Genomic DNA, 27,105 nt, shown 5'->3' on the forward strand with positions numbered 1-27,105 from the left:
TCGAACTCTTCACATATTTACAGGAGCCAAATAGAAAAACCCCATGTGAATAATACATTACACCTGCTGCCACTGTTCTGTTGGGTTCAGTAGAACAGTCAGTCACCGCCCGGTGGGCCGCCGCCTCGCTGACATCACAATAGATTCATCTTTAAAAAAAAAAAAAAAAGGAAGTGATGTCAGAAGCTCATAGAAGCATTTAGTCTCGTCCATGTGTTGAGCAATAGACGATATCAATACACTGGTTTCTGAACGCAGCGTTGTTGGTTGGGGACAGATGGGTCAGATTAATACACGTAACAAGTTCCTAACCTCTTTTTTATAAAATATGAGTCCCAAGTGGCACCCTGGTCTATTCCTTATAGTTAACCCAAATGGGGCCCCTGGCCTATTCCTTATAGTTAACCCAAATGGGGCCCCTGGTCCCAAGTAGTACACAAGGAACCGTTTGGGACAGGGACGTACATTGAACAACAGCTGACAGCGTAGTTCTGGTTGTGTGGAGACCGACTGACATCGCGTCAACTCATCCCAGACAGATATACAAAGAGGGAAACTTAGAATGTGCATCAAACTATAATATGGATTAAAGTCACATACATTACAGAAAGAAAAGATGAAGAGTCCATTTTAAATATGGAATGATGTTTAGTCCTGATGGCTTCAAACAGGTTGTTGTTGTTGTTGTTTAGTCCTGATGGCTTCAAACAGGTTGTTGATGTTGTTGTTTAGTCCTGATGGCTTCAAACAGGTTGTTGTTGTTGTTGTTTAGTCCTGATGGCTTCAAACAGGTTGTTGTTGTTGTTGTTTAGTCCTGATGGCTTCAAACAGGTTGTTGTTGTTGTTGTTTAGTCCTGATGGCTTCAAACAGGTTGTTGTTGATGTTGTTGTTTAGTCCTGATGGCTTCAAACAGGTTGTTGTTGATGTTGTTGTTTAGTCCTGATGGCTTCAAACGGGTTGTTGTTGATGTTGTTGTTTAGTCCTGATGGCTTCAAACAGGTTGTTGTTGATGTTGTTGTTTAGTCCTGATGGCTTCAAACGGGTTGTTGTTGATGTTGTTGTTTAGTCCTGATGGCTTCAAACAGGTTGTTGTTGATGTTGTTGTTTAGTCCTGATGGCTTCAAACAGGTTGTTGTTGTTGTTGTTTAGTCCTGATGGCTAATATGTTCAAACAGGTTGTTGTTGTTGTTGTTGTTTAGTCCTGATGGCTAATATGTTCAAACAGGTTGTTGTTGTTGTTGTTGTTTAGTCCTGATGGCTTCAAACGGGTTGTTGTTGATGTTGTTGTTTAGTCCTGATGGCTTCAAACAGGTTGTTGTTGTTGTTGTTTAGTCCTGATGGCTTCAAACAGGTTGTTGTTGTTGTTGTTTAGTCCTGATGGCTAATATGTTCAAACAGGTTGTTGTTGTTGTTGTTTAGTCCTGATGGCTAATATGTTCAAACAGGTTGTTGATGTTGTTGTTGTTTAGTCCTGATGGCTAATATGTTCAAACAGGTTGTTGTTGTTGTTGTTGTTTAGTCCTGATGGCTTCAAACGGGTTGTTGTTGATGTTGTTGTTTAGTCCTGATGGCTAATATGTTCAAACAGGTTGTTGTTGTTGTTGTTTAGTCCTGATGGCTAATATGTTCAAACAGGTTGTTGTTGTTGTTGTTGTTTAGTCCTGATGGCTAATATGTTCAAACAGGTTGTTGTTGTTGTTTAGTCCTGATGGCTAATATGTTCAAACAGGTTGTTGTTGTTGTTGTTTAGTCCTGATGGCTAATATGTTCAAACAGGTTGTTGTTGTTGTTGTTGTTTAGTCCTGATGGCTAATATGTTCAAACAGGTTGTTGTTGTTGTTTAGTCCTGATGGCTAATATGTTCAAACAGGTTGTTCGTATTATAGTAAATTTAAGCGGTATTATGGAAATGAAAGACACTTTGCACATTGCAACCTGTTCCCTACATACAGGGCCAGATTAAGGCCCAGGCCTGTGGGGGAGGTGGGCCCAAGACACTTCTATACAGTATATATTAGATAGAGATATTTTTATTTATTTTACTGCAACCGCCAACCACAGGAGGATTCAGGAGCCCGCTGTCAATGAGTTTTAGACAGCCTGCTGCCGCTCTGCTAATTTATCAGACAGGGGAGAGAAGAGGAGGCAGGGGCATCCACGTGGGTAACTGGGCGGGGCCCTGCCTTGATTGGGTAACTGGGCGGGGCCCTGCCTTGATTGGTCAACTGATTTAATAAAATAAACTGCATAATAAATAAATGTGACGGGTCAATTGGTGTGAGTCAGGGGCTGGACCCCAAGCCCATATGGGGCCCAAGAAGCAAAAAAATATATATATAAAATAATATTGAGTTGTAAAAAAAATATCCAATCACAGGAGCATGCTCTCAATGAACAGAATTTAGTCACAGAGGATCAATAGTTAAAAAAAATAAAAATAAATCATAATAACTGGTTAAAATTTGATCAAATACATGTAATTGCCAAAATAAAGGAAACACTTACATAAATGTCTTAAATAGGTGTCGTGTCACCACGAGCTGCCAGAACAGCTTCAATGCACCTTGGCATAGATTCTACAAGTGGACCTGGACCATGCCAGGAAAATGGCACCCCACACATATACAAAACTTCTGTATCCCCTCATTTACTCAAGGGTTTCCTTTATTTGGACAGTTACCGGTTGCCTAACAACACGATATCTAAATATACACGTTGTTGCATTGTGGGCCGTAAACATATAATCCATAGAAGAGGTTTTGGAGCCTCTTTCCCCCTTGGCAGTTTGACTGTTAAACTCACTAGGGGGGTTTTAGAGCCTCGTTCCCCCTGGCAGTTTGACTGTTAAACTCACTAGGGGGGTTTAGGAGCCTCGTTCCCCTTGGCAGTTTGACTGTTAAACTCACTAGGGGGGTTTAGGAGCCTCGTTCCCCCTGGCAGTTTGACTGTTAAACTCATTAGGGGGGTTTAGGAGCCTCATTCCCCTTGGCAGTTTGACTGTTAAACTCACTAGGGGGGTTTAGGAGCCTCGTTCCCCCTGGCAGTTTGACTGTTAAACTCACTAGGGGGGTTTAGGAGCCTCGTTCCCCCTGGCAGTTTGACTGTTAAACTCACTAGGGGGGTTTAGGAGCCTCGTTCCCCTTGGCAGTTTGACTGTAAAACTCACTAGGGGGGTTTTGGGTTTAAGTGACAAGTGCAAAGCAATGAGCAATAAAAAAAATCATTTTTTTTTTTAGTGTGTGTTAAATATTTGAACATTTTGTATAGTTAACATCCCTGCATAACATCAGTTCTCACATCTTCAAGAGTCACTCCTTGACCCCGGCAATGAGTCTCCGTGGCCCAAATGATTCCCTTTTAATAGTACACTGCTTTTGACCAGGGCTCACATAGGGTAGTGCAACTATAGAGGGAATAAGATGCCAAATTGGGAGGAAACCCCTGGACCATTGACCAATAGAAGAGAAGCAGGAAGTAGCAGGTTGGATTCCAGGCACTTCTTCAGTCCAAAGTAAATACGGTCGAAAACAAATCAAAAAACAAAGAATATATTAACTATCCAGGCCAGGCCTCATAGTGTCCGCCTCATAAGTCCTTCAAGGCTTTAGTTTAGAGACGCTTCCTGGTCGACGAATCAAAAAAATCGGTCAGCCCAAAAGACCCCTTTGAACTTTGGATTTGAGGTCAGGGTTCAAAGGTCATAGGTCACTCCTATGACCATGGGAGACAGAACATGGAAGAAATGGTCACAACCCTTTTACTGTTCTCCGTCTTCTGCTGTAGCCAACCGGGCCAACTTCAGTCACATCCCAGGCTAGTCAGCAAGTCATGTAAAAAAAGAGTTAACGCTTTAGGAATCCTCGTCAATAAAAAGGGTAGCAGGGTTGAGAGGCGTCTCCTGTTGTAGCCGCCTCAGATTGCCAGCCTCAGTCACAAGGGGAGGCCTGGCACGGCTGTCCCAGACTAGCCAGCAAGTCATGTCAGAGTCCTGTAAACCCTGGTCGCCCCTCAGTGAGGTAGCAGGGTCGAAAGGGGTTCAACACTCCTAGCAGGTTTTGGAGGGGGGGTTCAACAGCCCCCACACCACCCCCTTCCCTAGCAGCACATCCAAACATGTCCTCTTGTCTATCAGCTTTCACGAGCTACCTGAAACAATAGTAAATCACAAACCATAAATCAGCATACAACATCTGGAGCTTTCAGCATAAAAACAATATGGAGGAAAAATCACATTTAAAATAATTTATATAATCTACTACACTTGGAGGTTTACCAGACACATAATCTACTACAGGAGGTTTACCAGACACATAATCTACTACACTTGGAGGTTTACCAGACACACATAATCTACTACAGGAGGTTTACCAGACACACATAATCTACTACACTTGGAGGTTTACCAGACACACATAATCTACTACAGGAGGTTTACCAGACACACATAATCTACTACAGGAGGTTTACCAGACACACATAATCTACTACAGGAGGTTTACCAGACACACATAATATACTACAGGAGTTTTACCAGACACACACAATCTACTACAGGAGTTTTACCAGACACACACAATCTACTACACGAGGTTTACCAGACACACATAATCTACTACACTTTGAGGAGGTTTACCAGACACATAATCTACTACAGGAGGTTTACCAGACACATAATCTACTACAGGAGGTTTACCAGACACATAATCTACTACAGGAGGTTTACCAGACACATAATCTACTACAGGAGGTTTACCAGACACGTAATCTACTACAGGAGGTTTACCAGACACAATCTACTACAGGAGGTTTACCAGACACATAATCTACTACAGGAGGATTACCAGACACATATTAAGGGTAGTCTGGGACTAAGAATACTTTGATGTATTCCCCGTTGAGATTGTTTTTAAATCCACGACTTCTAGGCTTAAATCTGCATCCGGAAACAGCTCCTAAATTACCTTGTATTAACTATCATTTTTTATTCAATCAATCAACGAGAAACCAAATCCCCGAAGTAGACAACTATGTTAACAACAAGTCACAAATGTTATACTTACTGTCCTCGTCTGAGTCGAAGCCGAAAAGGGTAGCGCACTTCTTCAGCGAGACGTGCGTCTGCAACTCTTCTCCACTGTCGAAGGACAAGAAACACTTGGCGCAGCGCTGCCTACGGACGGACGGTGTCGCCGTGGTCCCCGACGCCTCCACCACGAGGTCCGGGCGCGTCGGAGAGAAGCGAGGGGTCCAGGACATCTCTTTCCTGCGTTTTGGCATGGTGGTGTACCGTTCGTCTAGGTAAGCCGTGGGTGGAGGCCGGATGTATGGCCTGTTGTTAATCTTCCCAAAGAAAGTTGAGTTTTTCGCTTCCTCCTTGATAGGGGGTTGGGGAGTATTTGTAGGGGGTTTGGGAGTATTTGTAGGGGGTTTGGGAGTATTTGTAGGGGGTTTGGGAGTATTTGCAGGGGTTTTGGGAGTATTTGCAGGGGTTTTGGGAGTATTTGTAGGGGGTTTGGGAGTATTTGTAGGGGGTTTGGGAGTAGCAGGTTTATGGTTTCGTGGGTCACATTTCTTGGATTTGGAAACTGTACTTGTTTTAAGACTCCTCTGGTATTTTGGCGATTCTTTAGGGAGGTCCTTTACGTGTCCGTTAACCATCTTCTGGTCACAGACATCGCTAGCTGTTGATGAGTCTGATGTTTCCACCAACGGTTTATCATCTTCTTCCTTTGATTTACCTCCTACCACTTCTGTGACTTCATGAACATGTTTCTCTGGACCAGAGGTCTTGGACTTCACAGGTTTTCTGGAGGTCTTCCTGGGTTCTTTGCCAACGGGCCTCTTGGGTTCCTTGATAACTCTTTGTTTCTTTAGAACTTGTGTTTTCTTTAACTTCTCGGTCACCACGGGTAACTTCTCGGTGACTTTCGGAGTGACGGTGGGAGGAACAGGTTGGGGGGGGTTGTCCTCGTCTGTGCTAACGTTTGACATCTTCCTGGGGTCTTTTCCAACACTCGGTTTCTTCACAAGTTGCGTTTTCTTCAACTTTTCTGTCACTTTTGTGTCGGTGGCTGGATCCAGTTGGGTATCCTTTTCTTCGCTAACGTTCGGTTTCTTAATCACTCGCATTTTCTTCAACTTGTTTATGATTTTTAGCTTTTTGGTAACTTTTTCAGTGGCGGTAGTGGTGGTGGAGGTGGTTGGACCAGTTGGGGTATAATCGTCTTCGCTAACGTTCTGTCTCTTTACATCCCACGCTTTCTTCACCTTATGAATCATCTTTAACTTCTTGCTCGCTTGCTCCGCTTTTTCATTGGACGTGGTGACGGGAGTGGTTGGAGCGTCCATTTTCTTACCAACACACGGTTTCCTCTTAGCCCGCAATTTCCTCAACGTATTTGTTACCTTTACAGAGACGGTAGAGGGGTCAGTAGTACGAGGATCTCCATGAACATGCCGTTTCTTTACGACCTGCGTTCTCTTTAACGTCTTGGTCAAGTCATACTTCCTGGTTACCTTTACAGTAGTAGTGAGGTCCGTTGCCGATCCCTCCTTTTCTCTAAGAGGCCATCGTCTCTTTACACCCTGCATCTCCTGTAGCTTATTCCTCCCCGTCTTACGCGGTTTAATCACGTTAACAGAGGTGGTATTGGTGACAAGGGTAGAGGAAACGGATTCATCCTTCCCTTCCTTTGGAAGACGATAGTGTTCTTGTTCGTGGCGGTTCAGCTCCGGAAGACAAGCCAAGCGCTCCCGACAACCTGGGAAGCAGCACACTGCCAGGAGCGGCTGATGGGTCTTCGCGTGGTTCCTCATTTCTGTCGCTGCACTGAACCGGGCTTTACATCCATCATGTAGACAGGGATGCCTGGGAATTCCTTTGTGCCATAAAATGTGGTGCTGGTAATGCTGCAAAGTCAAAACATGTTTCTGGCAAATATTGCATTTGCCATTCCCGTGACGGAACGTCGTTTCCAAGGGTTTGGCGTCGCCGCGGTGATCGTCCAGAATATGTCCGAGGAGAGAACGCCGTTTTCCAGTGAATATCTCTGTGCATCCCTCCACAGGGCAGCTTCCGGGGGTCTCCTTACCCTGAACTGAGGTCTCTAGAGGTGAAACTGAAAGCCTGTCCTGTGTTACCGATACAGCCTGAGATTCTGTGTTGACCTCCATGATCTTTGCCGAGGAACAGGGTTTCTCCCCTTCTTCCAAAAACGTTGTCAGAGGAGAGGAGCAGGTTCCCCCTTGTTCACCTGTCGATGTCTTCACCAGAGAAGTAGCGATCTCCACGGGTTCCTCCCTCTGTTCCAGAGCCGAGTGCTCCTCCTCTTGCCTCCTACTGATCTTTTCTTGTTCCTCTGCCTGAGTATCACCATCACCCTCAGTTCCTTCAACCTTAACTCGTCTTCTGCCCCTCTGTCCATTGACCCTCTGTGTCGACTGCTTGCCTTCAGACTCTTCTGTTGCGAGTTTAGTATCTGGTGAAGGTTGAGAGTCAGTTGATAGCCTATTGGTCGACAGTAGATTAGGGTTAGACCGTAGCTTCCTGCGATCCGGTGGAGTTGACTCCGAGGAGTTTATAGAGGAGATCCTATTGGTCGACCGTAGCTTCCTGTAATCCGGAGGTGTTGACTCGGTGGAGTTTACAGGGATCCTCTTGCGTCCCCGTCTCCCCCTCTGCGTTGAGCGTCCAGGCGTGTCTGACATCCCAGCTTTACAGTTCTCACGGACCTCCTCAATATCAGGTGGTAGGTTTCCTTTTTTCAACTTGTCGATGTGTTGGGACAGATGCATCATAGCGAGCAGGTCGTTTTTGAACAGCATCCTACAGAACATACATTGGTCCCTGCGGAAGTGGTACATGGCGTGGGCTATAACACGTTTGCCTTTGAAAACCTTGTTGCAGAGACTACAGCGATATGCCAGTGGGCTGTTCTCATTTTCCTGTGGGGAGCCATCTCCAGGAGTTTGTCCGATATCCCCAGAGACAGTTGGGTTGTCCTTTGTGAATTTTGGGGTGTCCTGTGTTTTCTGTGGAGAGTTTTCAGTGACTTTTGAGGGGTCTTTGGGTTCCTGTGACGTCTCTTCAGGGACTCTTAGTGTGTCCTCAGAGACCATCGGGGTATCTCTGCTGACCTTTGAGGGGTCTTTGGGTTCCTGTGACGTCTCTTCGGGGACTCTTAGTGTGTCCTCAGTGACCGGTGTGTCCTCATGGAGCTGTGGCGTGTCCCCATTGTTCCGTGTGGCACCACGTGTGTCCTTGGTGAACTCTTCAGAGACCATTGGGGCATCCACTGTGAGCTGTAGGGTGTCTGCAGTGTTTTGTATTTGTAGGGCGTCCTCAATGTGCTCAGAGGTATCTACAGTGACTTCCTGGCTGTCTACAGTGACTTCCTGGCTGTCTACAGTGACTTCCTGGCTGTCTACAGTGACTTCCTGGCTGTCTACAGTGACTTCCTGGCTGTCTACAGTGACTTCCTGGCTGTCTACAGTAACTTCCTGGCTGTCTACAGTAACTTCCCGGCTGTCTACAGTAACTTCCCGGCTGTCTACAGTAACTTCCCGGCTATCCTCAATTCCCTCCGAGCTGTCCTCCTCTATGTTCTGTGGTAGTGTGTCCACAGCCTCTGGAGTATCCACGGTGGCTTTTGTGCGGTCCTCAGTAGCCTGTGGGGTGACCTCGGTGAAAGTGACTTTCAGGGTGTCCTCTGCGAGTAGTCTTATGTCCTGTGTATTCTGTGGGGGGTCTTCAGTGAACTGAGGGGTGTCATTGTCCTGTGTCGAGTCCACAGGGTGCTCAAGCTGCCGGGTCTCATCAGTGAGCCGTGGGAAGCTCTCAGCGGCCATTGGGATATCCTCCGGCTCCGCGTTTTGTGAGGTAGCTTTAATGTCCAGTTGGGTGTGTCGAGTGTCCATGTTTTCCTGGATGTCTGTAGTGTCCTGTGGGGTGACTTTGGTTATTTTCGAAGTGTCCTCAAGGACCACTGGGTCTGTGACGGCCGTAGTGATGACTTTTGGAGACTGTGGTGTCACCGTTGACGATGTCGTCTCAAACGTTTCGCGCGAGACACCATCTGTGGTCTGTGGTGTCACCGACTGCTGCTTTGCGACAACGTCAGAATCCGGAGCCTTGGCAAACTTTTCAAACTCTCTAGCAAACGCATCCATTGAGGTATTAGCCAGCCAGCAGAAAGGAGTAAGAACAACTAGCTCCCGAGTTTCCTTTCCAGGGACGCTGCCAGTGTCCCCCACCATTGCTTCATCCACACCAATGTTCGCTATATCCATAGCCTCTTTCAGAATGTCGGTAACTTCGGACTTCCTGGACGATTCTAGAATCTCCCCGACTTCAGAAGCGGTTCGCTTTTTTGGAATATTCGTAACTTCCGTTGGTTCTCTTGGAACATTAGTTACATATGTATTTGTTCTTCTTGTGTTATTAGGAACAATTACATTCACTGAGAGAACAGATGGAATACATGTTTGCTGAGCATCGGTAGAGAATCCGTCCTCCTTGGGACTTGCGATGTGTTCGACAGCGCCACCTTGTGGTGTGAAAGTCATGTCTGTAGCAGTGACAGTTTGTGAGTAGACCTCAACTTCCATTTCCACTGCAGACGTCTGGTAAAATACCCTTGAAGCGTCACACGGCACCGGCAGACAACTTTGGTTCAGGGAGGGACGGACATCTGTCGCTTTCAACAAACAGGTTTCGGTGTTCAACGTGACACCTTCCGCCTTAGGCGTCTGGGCGTAGTTGTGCAACTGCTCTATGAAGAGACTGGCGTTCTGAGCAGAAAGGAGAAACACCTCTCCGAGTCTGTCCTTCACCCGATACTGTGCCTGGATTGGTGCCTTAGATTTATCACAGTTTAGAGTCACCAGTCCTTGCCTACTGAGATAATCCTCATGGAAGAACCCAAATACTTCATTGTCAGGTAGGGAGACCTCCAGCTTTGAGTCATGAGCAGGAGATACTACTGGTAGGTGGTTAGTAGCGGGAATCTCCTTCTGACGTTTACCTTCCTGTTCCCTCGAAGCTGTTAGACGAGTGGCCGCCATTTTATTTTGTGAGGTCACAGCATTCTTTTGTTTGGTTGTGCTTTCCTTGACAGTGGCACCAGACCGAGAGGTCTTATTGGTCTTGTCCACTGGTGTCTGCTGGGTCTTCTGCTGTGTAGGTTTCCTCCCCGGTCGGCGACCCTTCCGGGGAGCACTGTTCTCAGCCTGGAACGTACCCTCCAGGAGCCACCGGGGTTTCCTACCCCTCCGTTTAGGAGGTTTCTTCTCTGAGAGTCTGGTCATGTGCCTATGTGGTCTGTGACCGACTTGCCTGGCCAGGTTCTCCTGCGCCATGTCCAGTTGTCTGAAGGACCGTCTGACAGAGGTGGTCTCGACTGGGGGCTCTGTTGTTTTGACGGATGACCGCGGTCCCGGCTTCGGCCCAGGCTTCCTCCCTCTTCTTTTTATAACAGGTTGTTCCTCGCCAACAGGGGGTTCAGCCAGCTTCTCAGTCTTCGCCATCGCCGGCGTCACATGATTAACAGGCAGCCGCTGCGACTCGACAACAGAGTTTTTTTCCAACCTTTGAGCTTTGACACGTTTGGCTGCCACCGGCGCCGTCGAAACGTGATTCTTCTCTTCTTTTTGGAACCGCCTTTTGGGCGCTGTTACCTGATGAAAGGGTTTAATCTGAACGTGTTTCTGTACCGGTTTAGTCTCTACATGTTTAGGCTGCACACGCTCCGACAGGTCAGCGCTCCAGCTGCAACAGGGCTCTTTGGTGGCGGTGCTGCAGTAGTTGGACACCCACCCATCATCCTCCTCCTCCATCATCATCCTCGCCAACGCCGCCTTCTTCTCGCTCATCAGCTTCAGGCAGTTGGTCCGGAGATTCAAAAGGTTCCAGAACTCTGGATCGAAGTAGAGACCTCTCTTCAGGGTCTGGAGGATCTCAAAGCGGATGTGGTTCCCGATGGGACCGGCTTCGACGTGGTACTCCTGGTCGGGGTGCGTGTAGAGGAGGAACACCGTTTTGTAGGCCTCCACGGTGCGTTCCAGGAAGAAGACGAGGAGGGCGCAGGCCCGGCAGACCTCCAGGTCGTTGGGGAGGAGGTAGGCTACCGTCTTGTAGACGAGGGACTTGGTGGAGGCGTCGCAGGGGTTCGTCTGGAGGGCGTGGGTGCAGAGCTCCACACAGAACTGGAGACCATCCTTTCCCAGCTGGGAGAGCAGAACAGAAATAGAACAGAAGGGGGTCAGTGAATTACCCATGCTGTACAAAAACATGTATTTATTTATTTATTTATTTATTTATTTATATATATATATATATATATATTTTTTTAGGCACACAGTCAGGTCCAGGACCAGCGGAAGCAGAACGGCCCCCTATAACATCAAAGATCCAGCACCATATTCCACAGTAGGTAATGGGGTTATTCTCTGCTCATACATCCTGATTTGGACACCAAACACACCGCTGGTCTGCGTGGACAAAGAGCTCTATTTACAGGTGATCTGACCCGAAGCACCAGGTTCCAATCCAAGCGGCGTTTAGAAAACTCTGTGTACTGGTTAAACTAAAATCTTTCCCTGAGCGATTGTATACGAGTATAAAATAATACCAAAATGTTTTGGAGAATAAAATATAGCTCAGTATTTGGATCATGTATTTATCCAGTCTTTGTTGCTCATCTTCATCAAAAGGTGTCTATTTTTGACTGAAAAACAAACAATTATACTAACGAGTCGGCCTAATAATGATCAGGGCTCTGTCCCAAAAAAAGTAAACTATTCCCTATATACTGTAGTGTGCTATTCTTAACCAGGGACCATAAGTAGGGGCCCATTTGAGTCGCACCCCAGCTGATGGTATTTTTATTTATTTTACTAGGCAAGTCAGTTAAAGAACAAATTCTTATTTTCAATGACGGCCTACCGGGGACCAGTGGGGTTAACTGCCTTGTTCAGGGGCAGAACGACAGATTTGTACCTCGTCAGCTCGGGGATTCGATCTTGCAACCTTTCAGTTACTCGTACAACGCTCATGTTGTTTGACAGTTCAACACAAATTCTCAGTCAAACCCCAAATAAAAGCCATGACTTCTATTCATCTCTCTAGTCGGCACAGTAATCCTCAACAAAGCATCTGAAGAAGGCTGACCTAAGCCAAGCCACCTGAGCGGAGGTACAACCCAAATCAAAAAACAAGCTTTTCACATCATCCTCTACCACAACAACTCCATTACATCTGAACAAACAAAATGGCAGCTGGAATTTCAGCACTAAAAATCAACAATCGCAGGAGTTCCTGGCTCACCTCTGCAAGGATCACTCTAATGAAAGAGAATATGGATCTGATGTTGGTGGCAGACAGCAGCAACCGATGACTCTCTTCCAGGAAGGCCTGTTTGGAAGGGTTGACCCGCAGGCGGAGTCGACTCCATATGAACACCAAATCCCTGGAAGAGGAAGAGATTCAATAACAAGATGATAAAAAAAATAATCCACTTCTTTAATAAAAACGTTAATTATTACCGGGTTAAATAAAAAATAAAAAAAAAAGTCAGTTTATTCATTAGCGGACTCAATTAAAAACCTGGGTTTGTAAATCAGATCCCAACGGGGGAGTAGGAAGTGGTCCAAGATCAATCAATGTTGTCTATAAAGCCCCATTCATGTCAACAGTTCTCACCAGGTGCTGAACGGTAACCAGGCCCAGAAAACCACAAACATCAAAGAACAAGCAGGATAAATACATGTCAGCTTTCAATTGTATTTATTTAGGTATTTAAAAAAAATGTATATATATTTTTTTATTTATTTAACCTTTATTTTAAACTAGGCAAGTCAGTTAAGAACAAATTCTTATTTACAATGGACGGTCTACCCCCGGGCCAAACTCTAACAGACGATGCTGGGCCAATCGTGCGCCGCCCTACGGGACTCCCCGATTCACGGCCCCGGTGGTGATACAGCCTGGATTCGAAACCAGGGTGTCTGTAAAGACGTCTCTAGCACTGAGATGCAGTGCCTCAGACCGCTGATCCAGGGTCTGTAATGACGTCTCTAGCACTGAGATGCAGTGCCTCAGACCGCTGATCCAGGGTCTGTAATGACGTCTCTAGCACTGAGATGCAGTGCCTCAGACCGCTGATCCAGGGTCTGTAGTGCCGTCTCTAGTACTGAGATGCAGTGCCTCAGACCGCTGATCCAGGGTCTGTAGTGACGTCTCTAGCACTGAGATGCAGTGCCTCAGACCGGTACGATACACAAGTCCCCCGGTGTAGAACACAGACCAGTATGATGTGTATAGACAGTGAACACAGACCACCAGTATGATGTGTATAGACAGTGAACACAGACCAGTATGATGTGTATAGACAGTGAACACAGACCACCAGTATGATGTGTATAGACAGTGAACACAGACCACCAGTATGATGTGTATAGACAGTGAACACAGACCACCAGTATGATGTGTATAGACAGTGAACACAGACCAGTATGATGTGTATAGACAGTGAACACAGACCACCAGTATGATGTGTATAGACAGTGAACACAGACCAGTATGATGTGTATAGACAGTGAACACAGACCAGTATGATGTGTATAGACAGTGAACACAGACCAGTATGATGTGTATAGACAGTGAACACAGACCAGTATGATGTGTATAGACAGTGAACACAGACCAGTATGATGTGTATAGACAGTGAACACAGACCAGTATGATGTGTATAGACAGTGAACACAGACCAGTATGATGTGTATAGACAGTGACGGGGCTCACCACATGCAGTACATGTCTCCCCGGTGTAGCTGCTGAGAGAGGAAGGCTGTGCAGAGGGCCAGGAGCGTCTCGTCGCTCTCCTCACTCTCTGTGTTACACACGATATCCACAGCGTCCTTACCGTCAATGTCAGACATCTACAGGTAGAGAGAGAGAAGAAGAAGAAATGGTGACATCATTCAAGCATTTATACGGTAGATTCCAGTGGTGTAGTGGAGGGCGAACGCAGGGCTACACCGTTAGGGGAGCGTTACTTTCAGCTAATTCTCCCCGCTACATCAGCTATTTCTCCCCGCTACACCAGCAAAATTCTCCACACTACACCAGCAAAATTCTCCACACTACACCAGCAAAATTCTCCCCACTACACCAGCAAAATTCTCCCCACTACACCAGCAAAATTCTCCCCACTACACCAGCAAAATTCTCCCCACTACACCAGCAAAATTCTCCCCACTACACCAGCAAAATTCTCCCCACTACACCAGCAAAATTCTCCCCACTACACCAGCAAAATTCTCCCCACTACACCAGCAAAATTCTCCCCACTACATCAGCTAATTCTCCCCACTACACCAGCAAAATTCTCCCCACTACATCAGCTAATTCTCCCCACTACATCAGCTAATTCTCCCCACTACATCAGCTAATTCTCCCCACTACATCAGCTAATTCTCCCCACTACATCAGCTAATTCTCCCCACTACATCAGCTAATTCTCCCCACTACATCGCAGGCTAGCAGAAATGACTATTGTCTTCTACCTGTAGTCAGCAATCCCACCCACCCCCCATACGTGACCGACTAAACCTTTCAAACAAGGGGAAAAGGCAGCAACTCCAAATATGGACTGCAACAACCACATTTAGGAATTACTTAGTGCTTGTATTAGTGCTCTTGTACAAAACACATCATCTTCGTCAAAACCTTATCCTCTGATCTCTACTGTAGATCCCAGCTAGCATATCAGTTCATCCTCTCAACTCCACTGTAGATCCCAGCTAGCATATCAGTTCATCCTCTCATCTCCACTGTAGATCCCATCTAGCATATCAGTCCATCCTCTCATCTCTACATCCCATCTAGCATATCAGTCCATCCTCTCATCTCTACATCCCATCTAGCATATCAGTTCATCCTCTCATCTCTACTGTAGATCCCAGCTAGCATATCAGTTCATCCTCTCAACTCCACTGTAGATCCCAGCTAGCATATCAGTCCATCCTCTCATCTCTACTGTAGATCCCAGCTAGCATATCAGTTCATCCTATCATCTCTACATCCCATCTAGCATATCAGTCCATCCTCTCATCTCTACTGTAGATCCCAGCTAGCATATCAGTCCATCCTCTCATCTCTACTGTAGATCCCATCTAGCATATCAGTCCATCCTCTCATCTCCACTGTAGATCCCAGCTAGCATATCAGTCCATCCTCTCATCTCCACTGTAGATCCCAGCTAGCATATCAGTCCATCCTCTCATCTCTACTGTAGATCCCAGCTAGCATATCAGTCCATCCTCTCATCTCTACTGTAGATCCAAGCTAGCATATCAGTCCATCCTCTCATCTCTACTGTAGATCCCAGCTAGCATATCAGTCCATCCTCTCATCTCCACTGTAGATCCCATCTAGCATATCAGTCCATCCAATCATCTCTACTGTAGATCCCAGCTAGCATATCAGTTCATCCTCTCATCTCTACATCCCAGCTAGCATATCAGTCCATTCTCTCCTCTCTACTGTAGATCCCAGCTAGCATATCAGTCCATCCTCTCATCTCTACTGTACATCCCAGCTAGCATATCAGTCCATCCTCTCATCTCTACTGTAGATCCCAGCTAGCATATCAGTCCATCCTCTCATCTCCACTGTAGATCCCAGCTAGCATATCAGTTCATCCTCTCATCTCTACATCCCAGCTAGCATATCAGTCCATCCTCTCATCTCTACTGTAGATCCCAGCTAGCATATCAGTTCATCCTCTCATCTCTACATCCCATCTAGCATATCAGTTCATCCTATCATCTCTACATCCCATCTAGAATATCAGTCCATCCTCTCATCTCCACTGTAGATCCCAGCTAGCATATCAGTCCATCCTCTCAACTCCACTGTAGATCCCAGCTAGCATATCAGTTCATCCTATCATCTCTACATCCCATCTAGCATATCAGTCCATCCTCTCATCTCCACTGTAGATCCCAGCTAGCATATCAGTTCATCCTATCATCTCTACATCCCATCTAGCATATCAGTCCATCCTCTCATCTCCACTGTAGATCCCAGCTAGCATATCAGTCCATCCTCTCATCTCTACTGTAGATCCCATCTAGCATATCAGTCCATCCTCTCATCTCCACTGTAGATCCCAGCTAGCATATCAGTCCATCCTCTCATCTCCACTGTAGATCCCAGCTAGCATATCAGTCCATCCTCTCATCTCTACTGTAGATCCCAGCTAGCATATCAGTCCATCCTCTCATCTCCACTGTAGATCCCATCTAGCATATCAGTCCATCCAATCATCTCTACTGTAGATCCCAGCTAGCATATCAGTCCATCCTCTCATCTCTACTGTAGATCCCAGCTAGCATATCAGTCCATCCTCTCATCTCTACTGTAGATCCCAGCTAGCATATCAGTCCATCCTCTCATCTCTACATCCCAGCTAGCATATCAGTCCATTCTCTCCTCTCTACTGTAGATCCCAGCTAGCATATCAGTCCATCCTCTCATCTCTACTGTACATCCCAGCTAGCATATCAGTCCATCCTCTCATCTCTACTGTAGATCCCAGCTAGCATATCAGTCCATCCTCTCATCTCCACTGTAGATCCCAGCTAGCATATCAGTCCATCCTCTCATCTCTACTGTAGATCCCAGCTAGCATATCAGTCCATCCTCTCATCTCTACTGTACATCCCAGCTAGCATATCAGTCCATCCTCTCATCTCTACTGTAGATCCCAGCTAGCATATCAGTCCATCCTCTCATCTCCACTGTAGATCCCAGCTAGCATATCAGTTCATCCTCTCATCTCTACATCCCAGCTAGCATATCAGTCCATCCTCTCATCTCTACTGTAGATCCCAGCTAGCATATCAGTTCATCCTCTCATCTCTACATCCCATCTAGCATATCAGTTCATCCTATCATCTCTACATCCCATCTAGCATATCAGTTCATCCTCTCATCTCTACATCCCATCTAGCATATCAGTCCATCCTCTCATCTCTACTGTAGATCCCAGCTAGCATATCAGTCCATCCTCTCATCTCTACTGTAGATCCCAGCTAGCATATCAGTTCATCCTCTCATCTCTACATCCCATCTAGCACATCAGTCCATCCTCTCATCTCTACTGTAGATCCCAGCTAGCATATCAGTCCGTCCTCTCATCTCTACTGTAGATCCCAGCTAGCATATCAGTCCATCCTCTCATCTCTACATCCCAGCTAGCATATCAGTTCATCCTATCATCTCTACATCCCATCTAGCATATCAGTTCAACCTCTCATCTCTACATCCCATCTAGCATATCAGTCCATCCTCTCATCTCTACTGTAGATCCCAGCTAGCATATCAGTCCATCCTCTCATCTCTACATCCCAGCTAGCATATCAGTTCATCCTATCATCTCTACATCCCATCTAACATATCAGTTCATCCTCTCATCTCTACATCCCATCTAGCATATCAGTCCATCCTCTCATCTCTACTGTAGATCCCAGCTAGCATATCAGTCCATCCTCTCATCTCTACTGTAGATCCCAGCTAGCATATCAGTTCATCCTGTCATCTCTACATCCCATCTAACATATCAGTTCATCCTCTCATCTCTACATCCCATCTAGCATATCAGTCCATCCTCTCATCTCTACTGTAGATCCCAGCTAGCATATCAGTCCATCCTCTCATCTCTACTGTAGATCCCAGCTAGCATATCAGTCCATCCTCTCATCTCTACTGTAGATCCCAGCTAGCATATCAGTACATCCTATCATCTCTACATCCCATCTAGCATATCAGTTCATCCTATCATCTCTACATCCCATCTAGCATATCAGTCCATCCTCTCATCTCTACTGTAGATCCCAGCTAGCATATCAGTCCATCCTCTCATCTCTACATCCCATCTAGCATATCAGTTCATCCTCTCATCTCTACATCCCATCTAGCATATCAGTCCATCCTCTCATCTCTACTGTAGATCCCAGCTAGCATATCAGTCCATCCTCTCATCTCTACTGTAGATCCCAGCTAGCATATCAGTCCATCCTCTCATCTCTACTGTGGATCCCAGCTAGCATATCAGTCCATCCTCTCATCTCTACTGTGGATCCCAGCTAGCATCAGTCCATCCTCTCATCTCTACATCCCATCTAGCATATCAGTCCATCCTCGTCTCTACAGTAGATCCCATCTATCAATTACAGTAATTATCCAGAGCAGTCATTAGCCCCCCCCATTCCCAACATGTTATATTTAAGTCATATAGCAGATGCTATTATCCAGAACCCAGGAATCCTAATAACCAAAGTTTGTTCCCCTCACCTCTTCGTGCATATGGCGAGGGAGCGATGCCTTCAACAGACAGGTGAGGTAGGCCTGTCGGAAGAACAGGTGTCGCCCGGCAACGGGGTGCTGAGAGCAGGTCTTAGCCAAGACCACCGCCTCTGTGAACATCTCACTGGACAGCAGGTAACGAACACGCAGCTCAAAGAACACTGGCACCTCTGAGCTTAGGTACCGGTCCACTGTGGAGAGAGACAGGTCAAGGGTCAATGTTGCACCTCTGAGCGTGGGTACCGGTCCACTGTGGAGAGAGACAGGTCAAGGGTCAATGTTGCACCTCTGAGCATAGGTACCGGTCCACTGTGGAGAGAGACAGGTCAAGGGTCAATGTTGCACCTCTGAGCCTAGGTACCGGTCCACTGTGGAGAGAGACAGGTCAAGGGTCAATGTTACATCCCAAATAGTGCTCTATATTTGGGGTAAAGAAAGAGAAAGGAGTGTAACAGTAGTAAATATTAAATCCACAGAGAGAGGAACCTCTAGTTAACGGACTCCTGTCATTATAGATGGACGACTCCAGAGCAGATATTTACAGGACAGATTTCTAGTCAGTAATACAACATGGTACATGGATGAGTATGTAGAAGTTGGTCCATGGCTTTTCCCTCTCATCCTGCCTTTCTCTCCCAGACTCTCACCTTCATCCCGGGGCAGTTGTGAGTCCTTCAGGATGGCCTGTAGTATGGGGTTGGTCCACGGTCCCTTCTCTCTGATGATCTGTCCCACCTGCAGCAGGTGGATGTTCTGGTGTCTCTCCAGCTGGGAAAAACATTCCTGAAAAAAGGAGGAAGAGGTTAGCCTGGTCCAAGATCTTTACGTGCCATCTTGCCAAACTCAAGAGTGATGTTTTAGAGCATTCCATAAAGCAGTGAGAAACGGATATGATCTGATTGGTCAGCTGATTCAAACGGATATGATCTGATTGGTCAGCTGAGTCAACACAGCCTCTTTGTGTCGTCTTGTTGACATGACAACAACCATAGGAGCTGGCAAGACAGCACAAACAGATATGGAACCAGGCTAGGAAGCAAGGGGTTGTTAAGACAACTCACCTGGAACGAATCAAGGATTTTTTTCAAGGGATCCTGCAGGATCTTATTTCTGTTCAAAAACAGCAAGAGCTCAAAAGCACTCCTGTGGGGAGAGAAAGGGGAGGGGTGGGGAGAGAAAGGGGAGGGGAGAGAAAGGGGAGGGGGAGAGAGAAAGGGGAGGGGGAGAGAGAGAAAGGGGAGGGGGAGAGAGAAAGGGGAGGGAGAGAGAGAAAGGGGAGGGGGAGAGAGAGAAAGGGGAGGGGGAGAGAGAAAGGGGAGGGGGAGAGAGAAAGGGGAGGGGGAGAGAGAAAGGGGAGGGAGAGAGAGAAAGGGGAGGGGGAGAGAGAAAGGGGAGGGGGAGAGAGAAAGGGGAGGGGGAGAGAGAAAGGGGAGGGGGAGAGAGAAAGGGGAGGGAGAGAGAGAAAGGGGAGGGGGAGAGAGAAAGGGGAGGGGGAGAGAGAAAGGGGAGGGGGAGAGAGAAAGGGGAGGGGGAGAGAGAAAGGGGAGGGGGAGAGAGAAAGGGGAGGGAGAGAGAGAAAGGGGAGGGGGAGAGAGAAAGGGGAGGGGGAGAGAGAAAGGGGAGGGGGAGAGAGAAAGGGGAGGGGGAGAGAGAAAGGGGAGGGAGAGAGAGAAAGGGGAGGGGGAGAGAGAAAGGGGAGGGGGAGAGAGAAAGGGGAGGGGGAGAGAGAAAGGGGAGGGGGAGAGAGAAAGGGGAGGGGAGAGAAAGGGGTGGGGGAGAGAAAGGGGAGGGGGAGAGAGAAAGGGGAGGGGGAGAGAGAAAGGGGAGGGGGAGATAGAAAGGGGAGGGGGAGAGAGAAAGGGGAGGGGGAGAGAGAAAGGGGTGGGGGAGAGAAAGGGGTGGGGGAGAGAAAGGGGTGGGGGAGAGGGGGAGAGAAAGGGGTGGGGGAGAGGGGGAGAGAAAGGGGTGGGGGAGAGGGGGAGAGAAAGGGGAGGGGGAGAAAAAGGGGAGGGGGAGAAAAGGGGTAGGGGGAGAAAAAGGGGAGGGGGAGAAAAAGGGGAGGGGGAGAAAAAGGGGAGGGGGAGAAAAAGGGGTGGGGGAGAGGGGGAGAGAAAGGGGTGGGGGAGAGGGGGAGAGAAGGGGGTGGGGGAGAGGGGGAGAGAAAGGGGTGGGGGAGAGGGGGAGAGAAGGGGGTGGGGGAGAGGGGGAGAGAAAGGGGTGGGGGAGAGAAAGGAGTGGGGAAGAGAAAGGGGAGGGGAAGAGAAAGGGGAGGGGAAGAGAAAGGGGAGGGGAAGAGAAAGGGGAGGGGAAGAGAAAGGGGAGGGGAAGAGAAAGGGGAGGGGAAGAGAAAGGAGAGGGGAAGAGAAAGGGGAGGGGTGTGGGAAGAGAAAGGGGAGGGGTGTGGGGAGAGAAAGGGGAGGGGACTGTTTGAGCCTCATACCTCCTTTAATAAATGTAACAACAGGGACGGAATAACAAGGCTGAAAGGGGTAGAGTCACCCTAGAAAACAACACTCATACTGGAGATGGAAACTGGGGGTGACAGGACTATGGACTCCAAGGAGCAGAGTCACCCTAGAAAACAACACTCATACTGGAGATGGAAACTGGGGGTGACAGGACTATGGACTCCAAGGAGCAGGTAAACAAGTCAACACTCATACTGGAGATGGAGACTGGGGGTGACAGGACTATGGACTCCAAGGAGCAGAGTCACCCTAGAAAACAACACTCATACTGGAGATAGAAACTGGGGGTGACAGGACTATGGACTCCAAGGAGCAGGTAAACAAGTCAACACATCATACTTACAGGGCAAGGCTACTCAGTGCAGGTAAACAAGTCAACACATCATACTTACAGGGCAAGGCTACTCAGTGCAGGTAAACAAGTCAACACTCATACTTACAGAGCAAGGCTACTCAGTGCAGGTAAACAAGTCAACACATCATACTTACAGGGCAAGGCTACTCAGTGCAGGTAAACAAGTCAACACTCATACTTACAGGGCAAGGCTACTCAGTGTGTAGCATACATGTTCACAGTCAGACGGGAAGCAGGCCGAGGCTTGGACAAAGGAACATAGAGCAGTCTGGAGCACCTGCAGCTGTGGCAAGGGTACCTGCCATCGTCCTGAATACACCTCCACCAACTACAAGAGAAGGGAGCAGAGGGAGGAGAGAGGGAAGGGGGTGGGGGAGATCCAGGTAGGAAAGGGGGTGGGGGAGATACAGGTAGGGGAGATACAGGTAGGGGGTGGGGAGGGGGAGATACAGGTAGGAAAGGGGGGGGGATACAGGTAGGAAAGGGGGGGATACAGGTAGGAAAGGGGGGGATACAGGTAGGAAAGGGGGGATACAGGTAGGAAGGGGGGGGGGGGTACAGGTAGGAAAGGGGGGGATACAGGTAGGAAAGGGGGAGATACAGGTAGGAAAGGGGGGGATACAGGTAGGAAAGGGGGGGATACAGGTAGGAAAGGGGGGAGGAAAAATAAAGACAGTGGATAGGGAAACCATAACAAGACGTTGGATGGGCCCAATTAAAAACAATTGTTGTCCCTTTCACTGTATCACCATCTCAACTTATTTAGTAGCAACTGAATACCTCGCTAGCTACATTATTACCAAACTAGGCCATAGTCAGACTAACTAGACACTGTAGCTAGCTACATTATTACCAAACTAGGCCATAGTCACACTAACTAGACACTGTAGCTAGCTACATTATTACAGAACTAGGCCATAGTCACACTAACTAGACACTGTAGCTTGCTACATTATTACGAAACTAGGCCATAGTCACACTAACTAGACACTGTAGCTAGCTACATTATTACCAAACTAGGCCATAGTCACACTAACTAGACACTGTAGCTAGCTACATTATTACAGAACTAGGCCATAGTCACACTAACTAGACACTGTAGCTTGCTACATTATTACAAAACTAGGCCATAGTCAGACTAACTAGACACTGTAGCTAGCTACAAGTATATGTAACGTTAACGCTTCAATCTGACAAACTGTAAAAACAAGGGCAGACATTGAATTCCACTAGAGGTCTTATTAAACACGTTCCCGAATCTACTGTTGGTAAACTAGCAACTAAACTAACTCGCTAAAGTGGGAACTGAAGATAACTTGGCTAACAAGCAAGCTACCCGAGAACGACTTGACAATGCTTTTCCCCGTAGCTAGCTAGTTAGCTACTATCATGCATTTTGAAAAGGGTGAATTTGGATATAACATATGTGACATTACAGGGGGAAAAAACAGGTTGGTTTATTGGTTGCTAGCTAGCCATTTACGGGTTGTTATCTGTCTGTTTGAGGGGGGGAGGGGAATAGGTTGGTTGGCTAGTTAGCCTTAGCATAGATTAGAGAAAGGAGCTCTGGCTAGCTAGCTAGCTACCGTTAGCTAGTACGAGTCTGTCCTGGGGAAAACAAGTATTTTTCCTCTCTCTCCCCCAGGTGTAATTCCAATACATTGCTTTACCTTACAGAACCGTACACAATATAACTTGCTTTGAAGTCCGTATTCTTCACTTGAACTACTGACAAATAAACCATTCAATTCTTTTTTAAAACCTTCTAACTCAAATTTACTCTCTTCTTCCGCCATACTGCTTGTCTTGCCTAGCGCGTAGCTACAGCGACTGAAACGCGACGCGTCCGAGCGTATCGCGGTCGAGAGATTTGATTGGATGAAACTCACGTCTGTATTGCCCTACGGCGGAAAATACGTCTTGTGATTGGAGGACACTGCACATCAAAAAAAAAAAAAAACGCCCCTACATTGAAAGGTATCTTGTGTGTTTATATATTATGGGTTACATTGGAACATTGTTGCAACGTGTTTGATTAACGTTTCTTTGAACGTTGTCACCAACCTAATATTGAACGAGTCAATTAGTGATTTTATCTGTCTGTGTCTCTCTCATTTCAGAACGGCGGCATGATCAGAAACACGTTATATCTTTCCATTCCGTTGATTGGTTGACATGAGATGATATTGGACTTGTGCTCATTTATTAATTAACAGGTGACACCAGCGCGCCTACCTTTATAAATCAATCCCCTACTGTCTCGTTAAAAGGAATCAGTTCTGGCTGTTGATTCCAATGAGGACTAGGTCACAGTTGAGCAGCAGGTGACCAATGCTTATAACTGCTTCATTTATGGAAAGCTTTGGGGAAAAAAACCTTCCTCATCCTTTGAGTTTGTCAAACAATTTGGTTTATGCAAGTACATTTTTACCTACCTTTACCCCTTATTTCTCTGCCATTTTTAAAACCTACTATGTAAAGGCAGTATATGTAACCTGGAATTGGCATGTGTTTTAAACGTAGCCGTTGTGAATATAACGACGAAGAGCCGACTGGCCCATTTGAGATGCTACCCCGTGTGGTTCATACTAGGCCTACACCCTTTGAGTAAAAGGGTCATTTTATTCTTCAGACCGATTTCTCAAAAGGTAATTGATCGCTGTCTCATTGCATCATGTCCTTATTGATCCTGTTTGGGCTCCAGTTCCCCTGCAGGTAGCAGTAGTTCAGGACTCTTGTTGACCACCATGTCTGTCGGGCTGTAGGTAGTCCTACACCGCATGACATCACCCAGCACCGTAACGGCCACTGTGCAGACTATACTGTACGTTTTACCTGACCAATCATATATTTATTATCCTATAATTTTTTTTAAAATATATATTTGAACTGTTGTGAATATACTATGTCTGTAAGGATGACAGACTAATTTCCCCATGAGGGGATTAATTCAAGTTCATCTCAGGGGTCGTGGGCTGGTTGGTAATCATCTTGTCCTGCTGCTGTGGAGAGTCCCAGTCTTTATCAGCAACAACATGGTGACGGCTCAGATCTTCTGGGAGAGGCTGTGGATGATACTGTGACGTGCAGAGTACTGGACAGTTGCAAGGTCAGAGGGCCAAGGGCCAAAGATTTCTCCGTATTCCCTATATAGTGCACTATTATTTTTTTAGACCAGATACAGTGCCTTGCGAAAGTATTCGGCCCCCTTGAACTTTGCGACCTTTTGCCACATTTCAGGCTTCAAACATAAAGATATAAAACTGTATTTTTTTGTGAAGAATCAACAACAAGTGGGACACAATCATGAAGTGGAACGACATTTATTGGATATTTCAAACTTTTTTAACAAATCAAAAACTGAAAAATTGGGCGTGCAAAATTGTTCAGCCCCCTTAAGTTAATACTTTGTAGCGCCACCTTTTGCTGCGATTACAGCTGTAAGTCGCTTGGGGTATGTCTATCAGTTTTGCACATTGAGAGACTGAAATTTTTTCCCATTCCTCCTTGCAAAACAGCTCGAGCTCAGTGAGGTTGGATGGAGAGCATTTGTGAGCAGCAGTTTTCAGTTCTTTCCACAGATTCTCGATTGGATTCAGGTCTGGACTTTGACTTGGCCATTCTAACACCTGGATATGTTTATTTTTGAACCATTCCATTGTAGATTTTGCTTTATGTTTTGGATCATTGTCTTGTTGGAAGACAAATCTCTGTCCCAGTCTCAGGTCTTTTGCAGACTCCATCAGGTTTTCTTCCAGAATGGTCCTGTATTTGGCTCCATCCATCTTCCCATGAATTTTAACCATCTTCCCTGTCTCTGCTGAAGAAAAGCAGACCCAAAATATGATGCTGCCACCACCATGTTTGACAGTGGGGATGGTGTGTTCAGGGTGATGAGCTGTGTTGCTTTTACGCCAAACAACGTTTTGCATTGTTGCCAAAAAGTTACATTTTGGTTTCATCTGACCAGAGCACCTTCTTCCACATGTTTGGTGTGTCTCCCAGGTGGCTTGTGGCAAACTTTAACCGACACTTTTTGGATATCTTTAAGAAATGGCTTTCTTCTTGCCACTCTTCCATAAAGGCCAGATTTGTGCAATATACGACTGATTGTTGTCCTATGGACAGAGTCTCCCACCTCAGCTGTAGATCTCTGCAGTTCATCCAGAGTGATCATGGGCCTCTTGGCTGCATCTCTGATCAGTCTTCTCCTTGTATGAGCTGAAAGTTTAGAGGGACGGCCAGGTCTTGGTAGATTTGCAGTGGTCTGATACTCCTTCCATTTCAATATTATCGCTTGCACAGTGCTCCTTGGGATGTTTAAAGCTTGGGAAATCTTTTTGTATCCAAATCCGGCTTTAAACTTCTTCACAACAGTATTTTGGACCTGCCTGGTGTGTTCCTTGTTCTTCATGATGCTCTCTGCGCTTTTAACGGACCTCTGAGACTATCACAGTGCAGGTGCATTTATACGGAGACTTGATTACACACAGGTGGATTGTATTTATCATCATTAGTCATTTAGGTCAACATTGGATCATTCAGAGATCCTCACTGAACTTCTGGAGAGAGTTTGCTGCACTGAAAGTAAAGGGGCTGAATAATTTTGCACGCCCAATTTTTCAGTTTTTGATTTGTTAAAAAAGTTTGAAATATCCAATAAATGTCGTTCCACTTCATGATTGTGTCCCACTTGTTGTTGATTCTTCACAAAAAAATACAGTTTTATATCTTTATGTTTGAAGCCTGAAATGTGGCAAAAGGTCGCAAAGTTCAAGGGGGCCGAATACTTTCGCAAGGCACTGTACTTTGGGGAATACGCTGCCATTTTGAATACAACAAGTGACACAAGTGGAGGCATCACTAGTTAATGCAAAGATGTTTTATTTTCAGGAACAAAAGCACATTTTCTCAAGACTCTTTCTCTGACTGGTGTTTCATTCACCTTTTTAAAGATGGTGAGTAGACATTTTAACCTACGTACACATAAAGTGATGGTTCTGTATTAAAACTAAAAGTTCATATTAACAGTTGACTTCCTCTTCTCTTCCTGGTCAAGGTGTACGACTCCACGTTGACTCTCCCCAGAGAGCTGCAGAACCATCGTCTCCATCTTGGTCTCCATGGTCGCCAGCATCGCCGGGATGGGGGGAAAGTGCAACGGCTGCTCGGCGCGAGGGTTCCGGAACCAAGGCCCAGGTTGCCACGGCAGCTGGGGTTCTGTTCCCGATTTGCCGGGGTGCTGAGTCTGGTGTCTCTCAGCTGGACAGCTCCGTGTCATCACTGACTTCTATAATCCTCTGGAACACCAGGGATTAAAGAGCTGGGTGCGGCCATCTTTATCTGCCGGGGAGGGGGAGCTCTCATGGCCAGGTACAGACCACAATGGCAATAAGGCAGACTTGGTGTTTTTTAATCCACCATTTTGATGGATTTATTGTTGTCCTGAAACTACTGAAGCAACTATGTATTTTAAATGTCCTTCCATTCATTCAGGGGGTCTCCTGGTGTTCTCGTGCCCACAGAGGGATGGCCCTGGATGGGATAAGGGTTGGTATAATAAACCACCACTAACCCTGCCCGCAGCCATGGCACGTCTCATGTCTGATCTGCCCGACCAGAGGAGGACCCTATTCCCTATGTAGTGCCCGACATGTTCCCTAGGATGGTATTTGGAAACATTTCCCTATGTAGAGACCAGGGTCCTATTCCCTATATAGTGCACTACTTTAGACCAGTGTCCTATTCCCTATATAGTGCACTACTTTAGACCAGAACCCTATTCCTTAAATAGTGCACTACTTTAGACCAAGGTCCTATTCCCTATATAGTGCACTACTTTAGACCAGAGCCATGTAGAACCCTATTCCTTAAATAGTGCACTACTTTAGACCAGGGCCCTATTCCTTAAATA

At 46.6% G+C, this 27,105-nt stretch overlaps 1 protein-coding gene and 1 long non-coding RNA gene across 7 annotated transcripts; one reads left to right on the plus strand and one right to left on the minus strand.

Moving 5' to 3' along the window:
- Positions 1-645: 645 nt before the first annotated feature.
- Positions 646-23,132, minus strand: LOC118941070. Of its 2 annotated transcripts, XM_036951439.1 has the most exons (10): positions 22,862-23,132; positions 21,374-21,519; positions 19,430-19,511; positions 19,016-19,151; positions 18,357-18,559; positions 13,800-13,936; positions 12,324-12,465; positions 5,524-11,224; positions 5,062-5,418; positions 646-4,147 (listed from the first exon to the last, which is right to left on the minus strand). In XM_036951439.1, exons 1-10 carry the CDS (start codon positions 22,985-22,987, stop codon positions 4,137-4,139), a joined length of 7,041 nt encoding a protein of 2,346 aa, XP_036807334.1. In that variant the 5' UTR covers positions 22,988-23,132; the 3' UTR covers positions 646-4,136. The 2 variants fall into 2 exon arrangements, with proteins under 2 accessions (XP_036807334.1, XP_036807333.1); XM_036951438.1 differs by having other exon boundaries at positions 5,062-11,224; positions 22,862-23,131.
- A 25-nt stretch (positions 23,133-23,157) lies between these two features.
- LOC118941071 lies at positions 23,158-27,009 on the plus strand. Of its 5 annotated transcripts, XR_005037339.1 has the most exons (6): positions 23,158-23,515; positions 23,715-23,839; positions 24,147-24,300; positions 26,085-26,149; positions 26,251-26,564; positions 26,688-27,009. It is a non-coding gene; the product is annotated as an uncharacterized LOC118941071 (long non-coding RNA). The 5 variants fall into 5 exon arrangements; XR_005037336.1 differs by having other exon boundaries at positions 23,158-23,839; XR_005037340.1 differs by lacking the exon at positions 23,715-23,839 and having other exon boundaries at positions 23,896-24,300.
- The last annotated feature ends 96 nt before the right edge of the window (positions 27,010-27,105 follow it).

The sequence above is a fragment of the Oncorhynchus mykiss genome, chromosome 18 (assembly GCF_013265735.2).
Source record: "Oncorhynchus mykiss isolate Arlee chromosome 18, USDA_OmykA_1.1, whole genome shotgun sequence".
Classification (NCBI taxonomy): domain Eukaryota; kingdom Metazoa; phylum Chordata; class Actinopteri; order Salmoniformes; family Salmonidae; genus Oncorhynchus; species Oncorhynchus mykiss.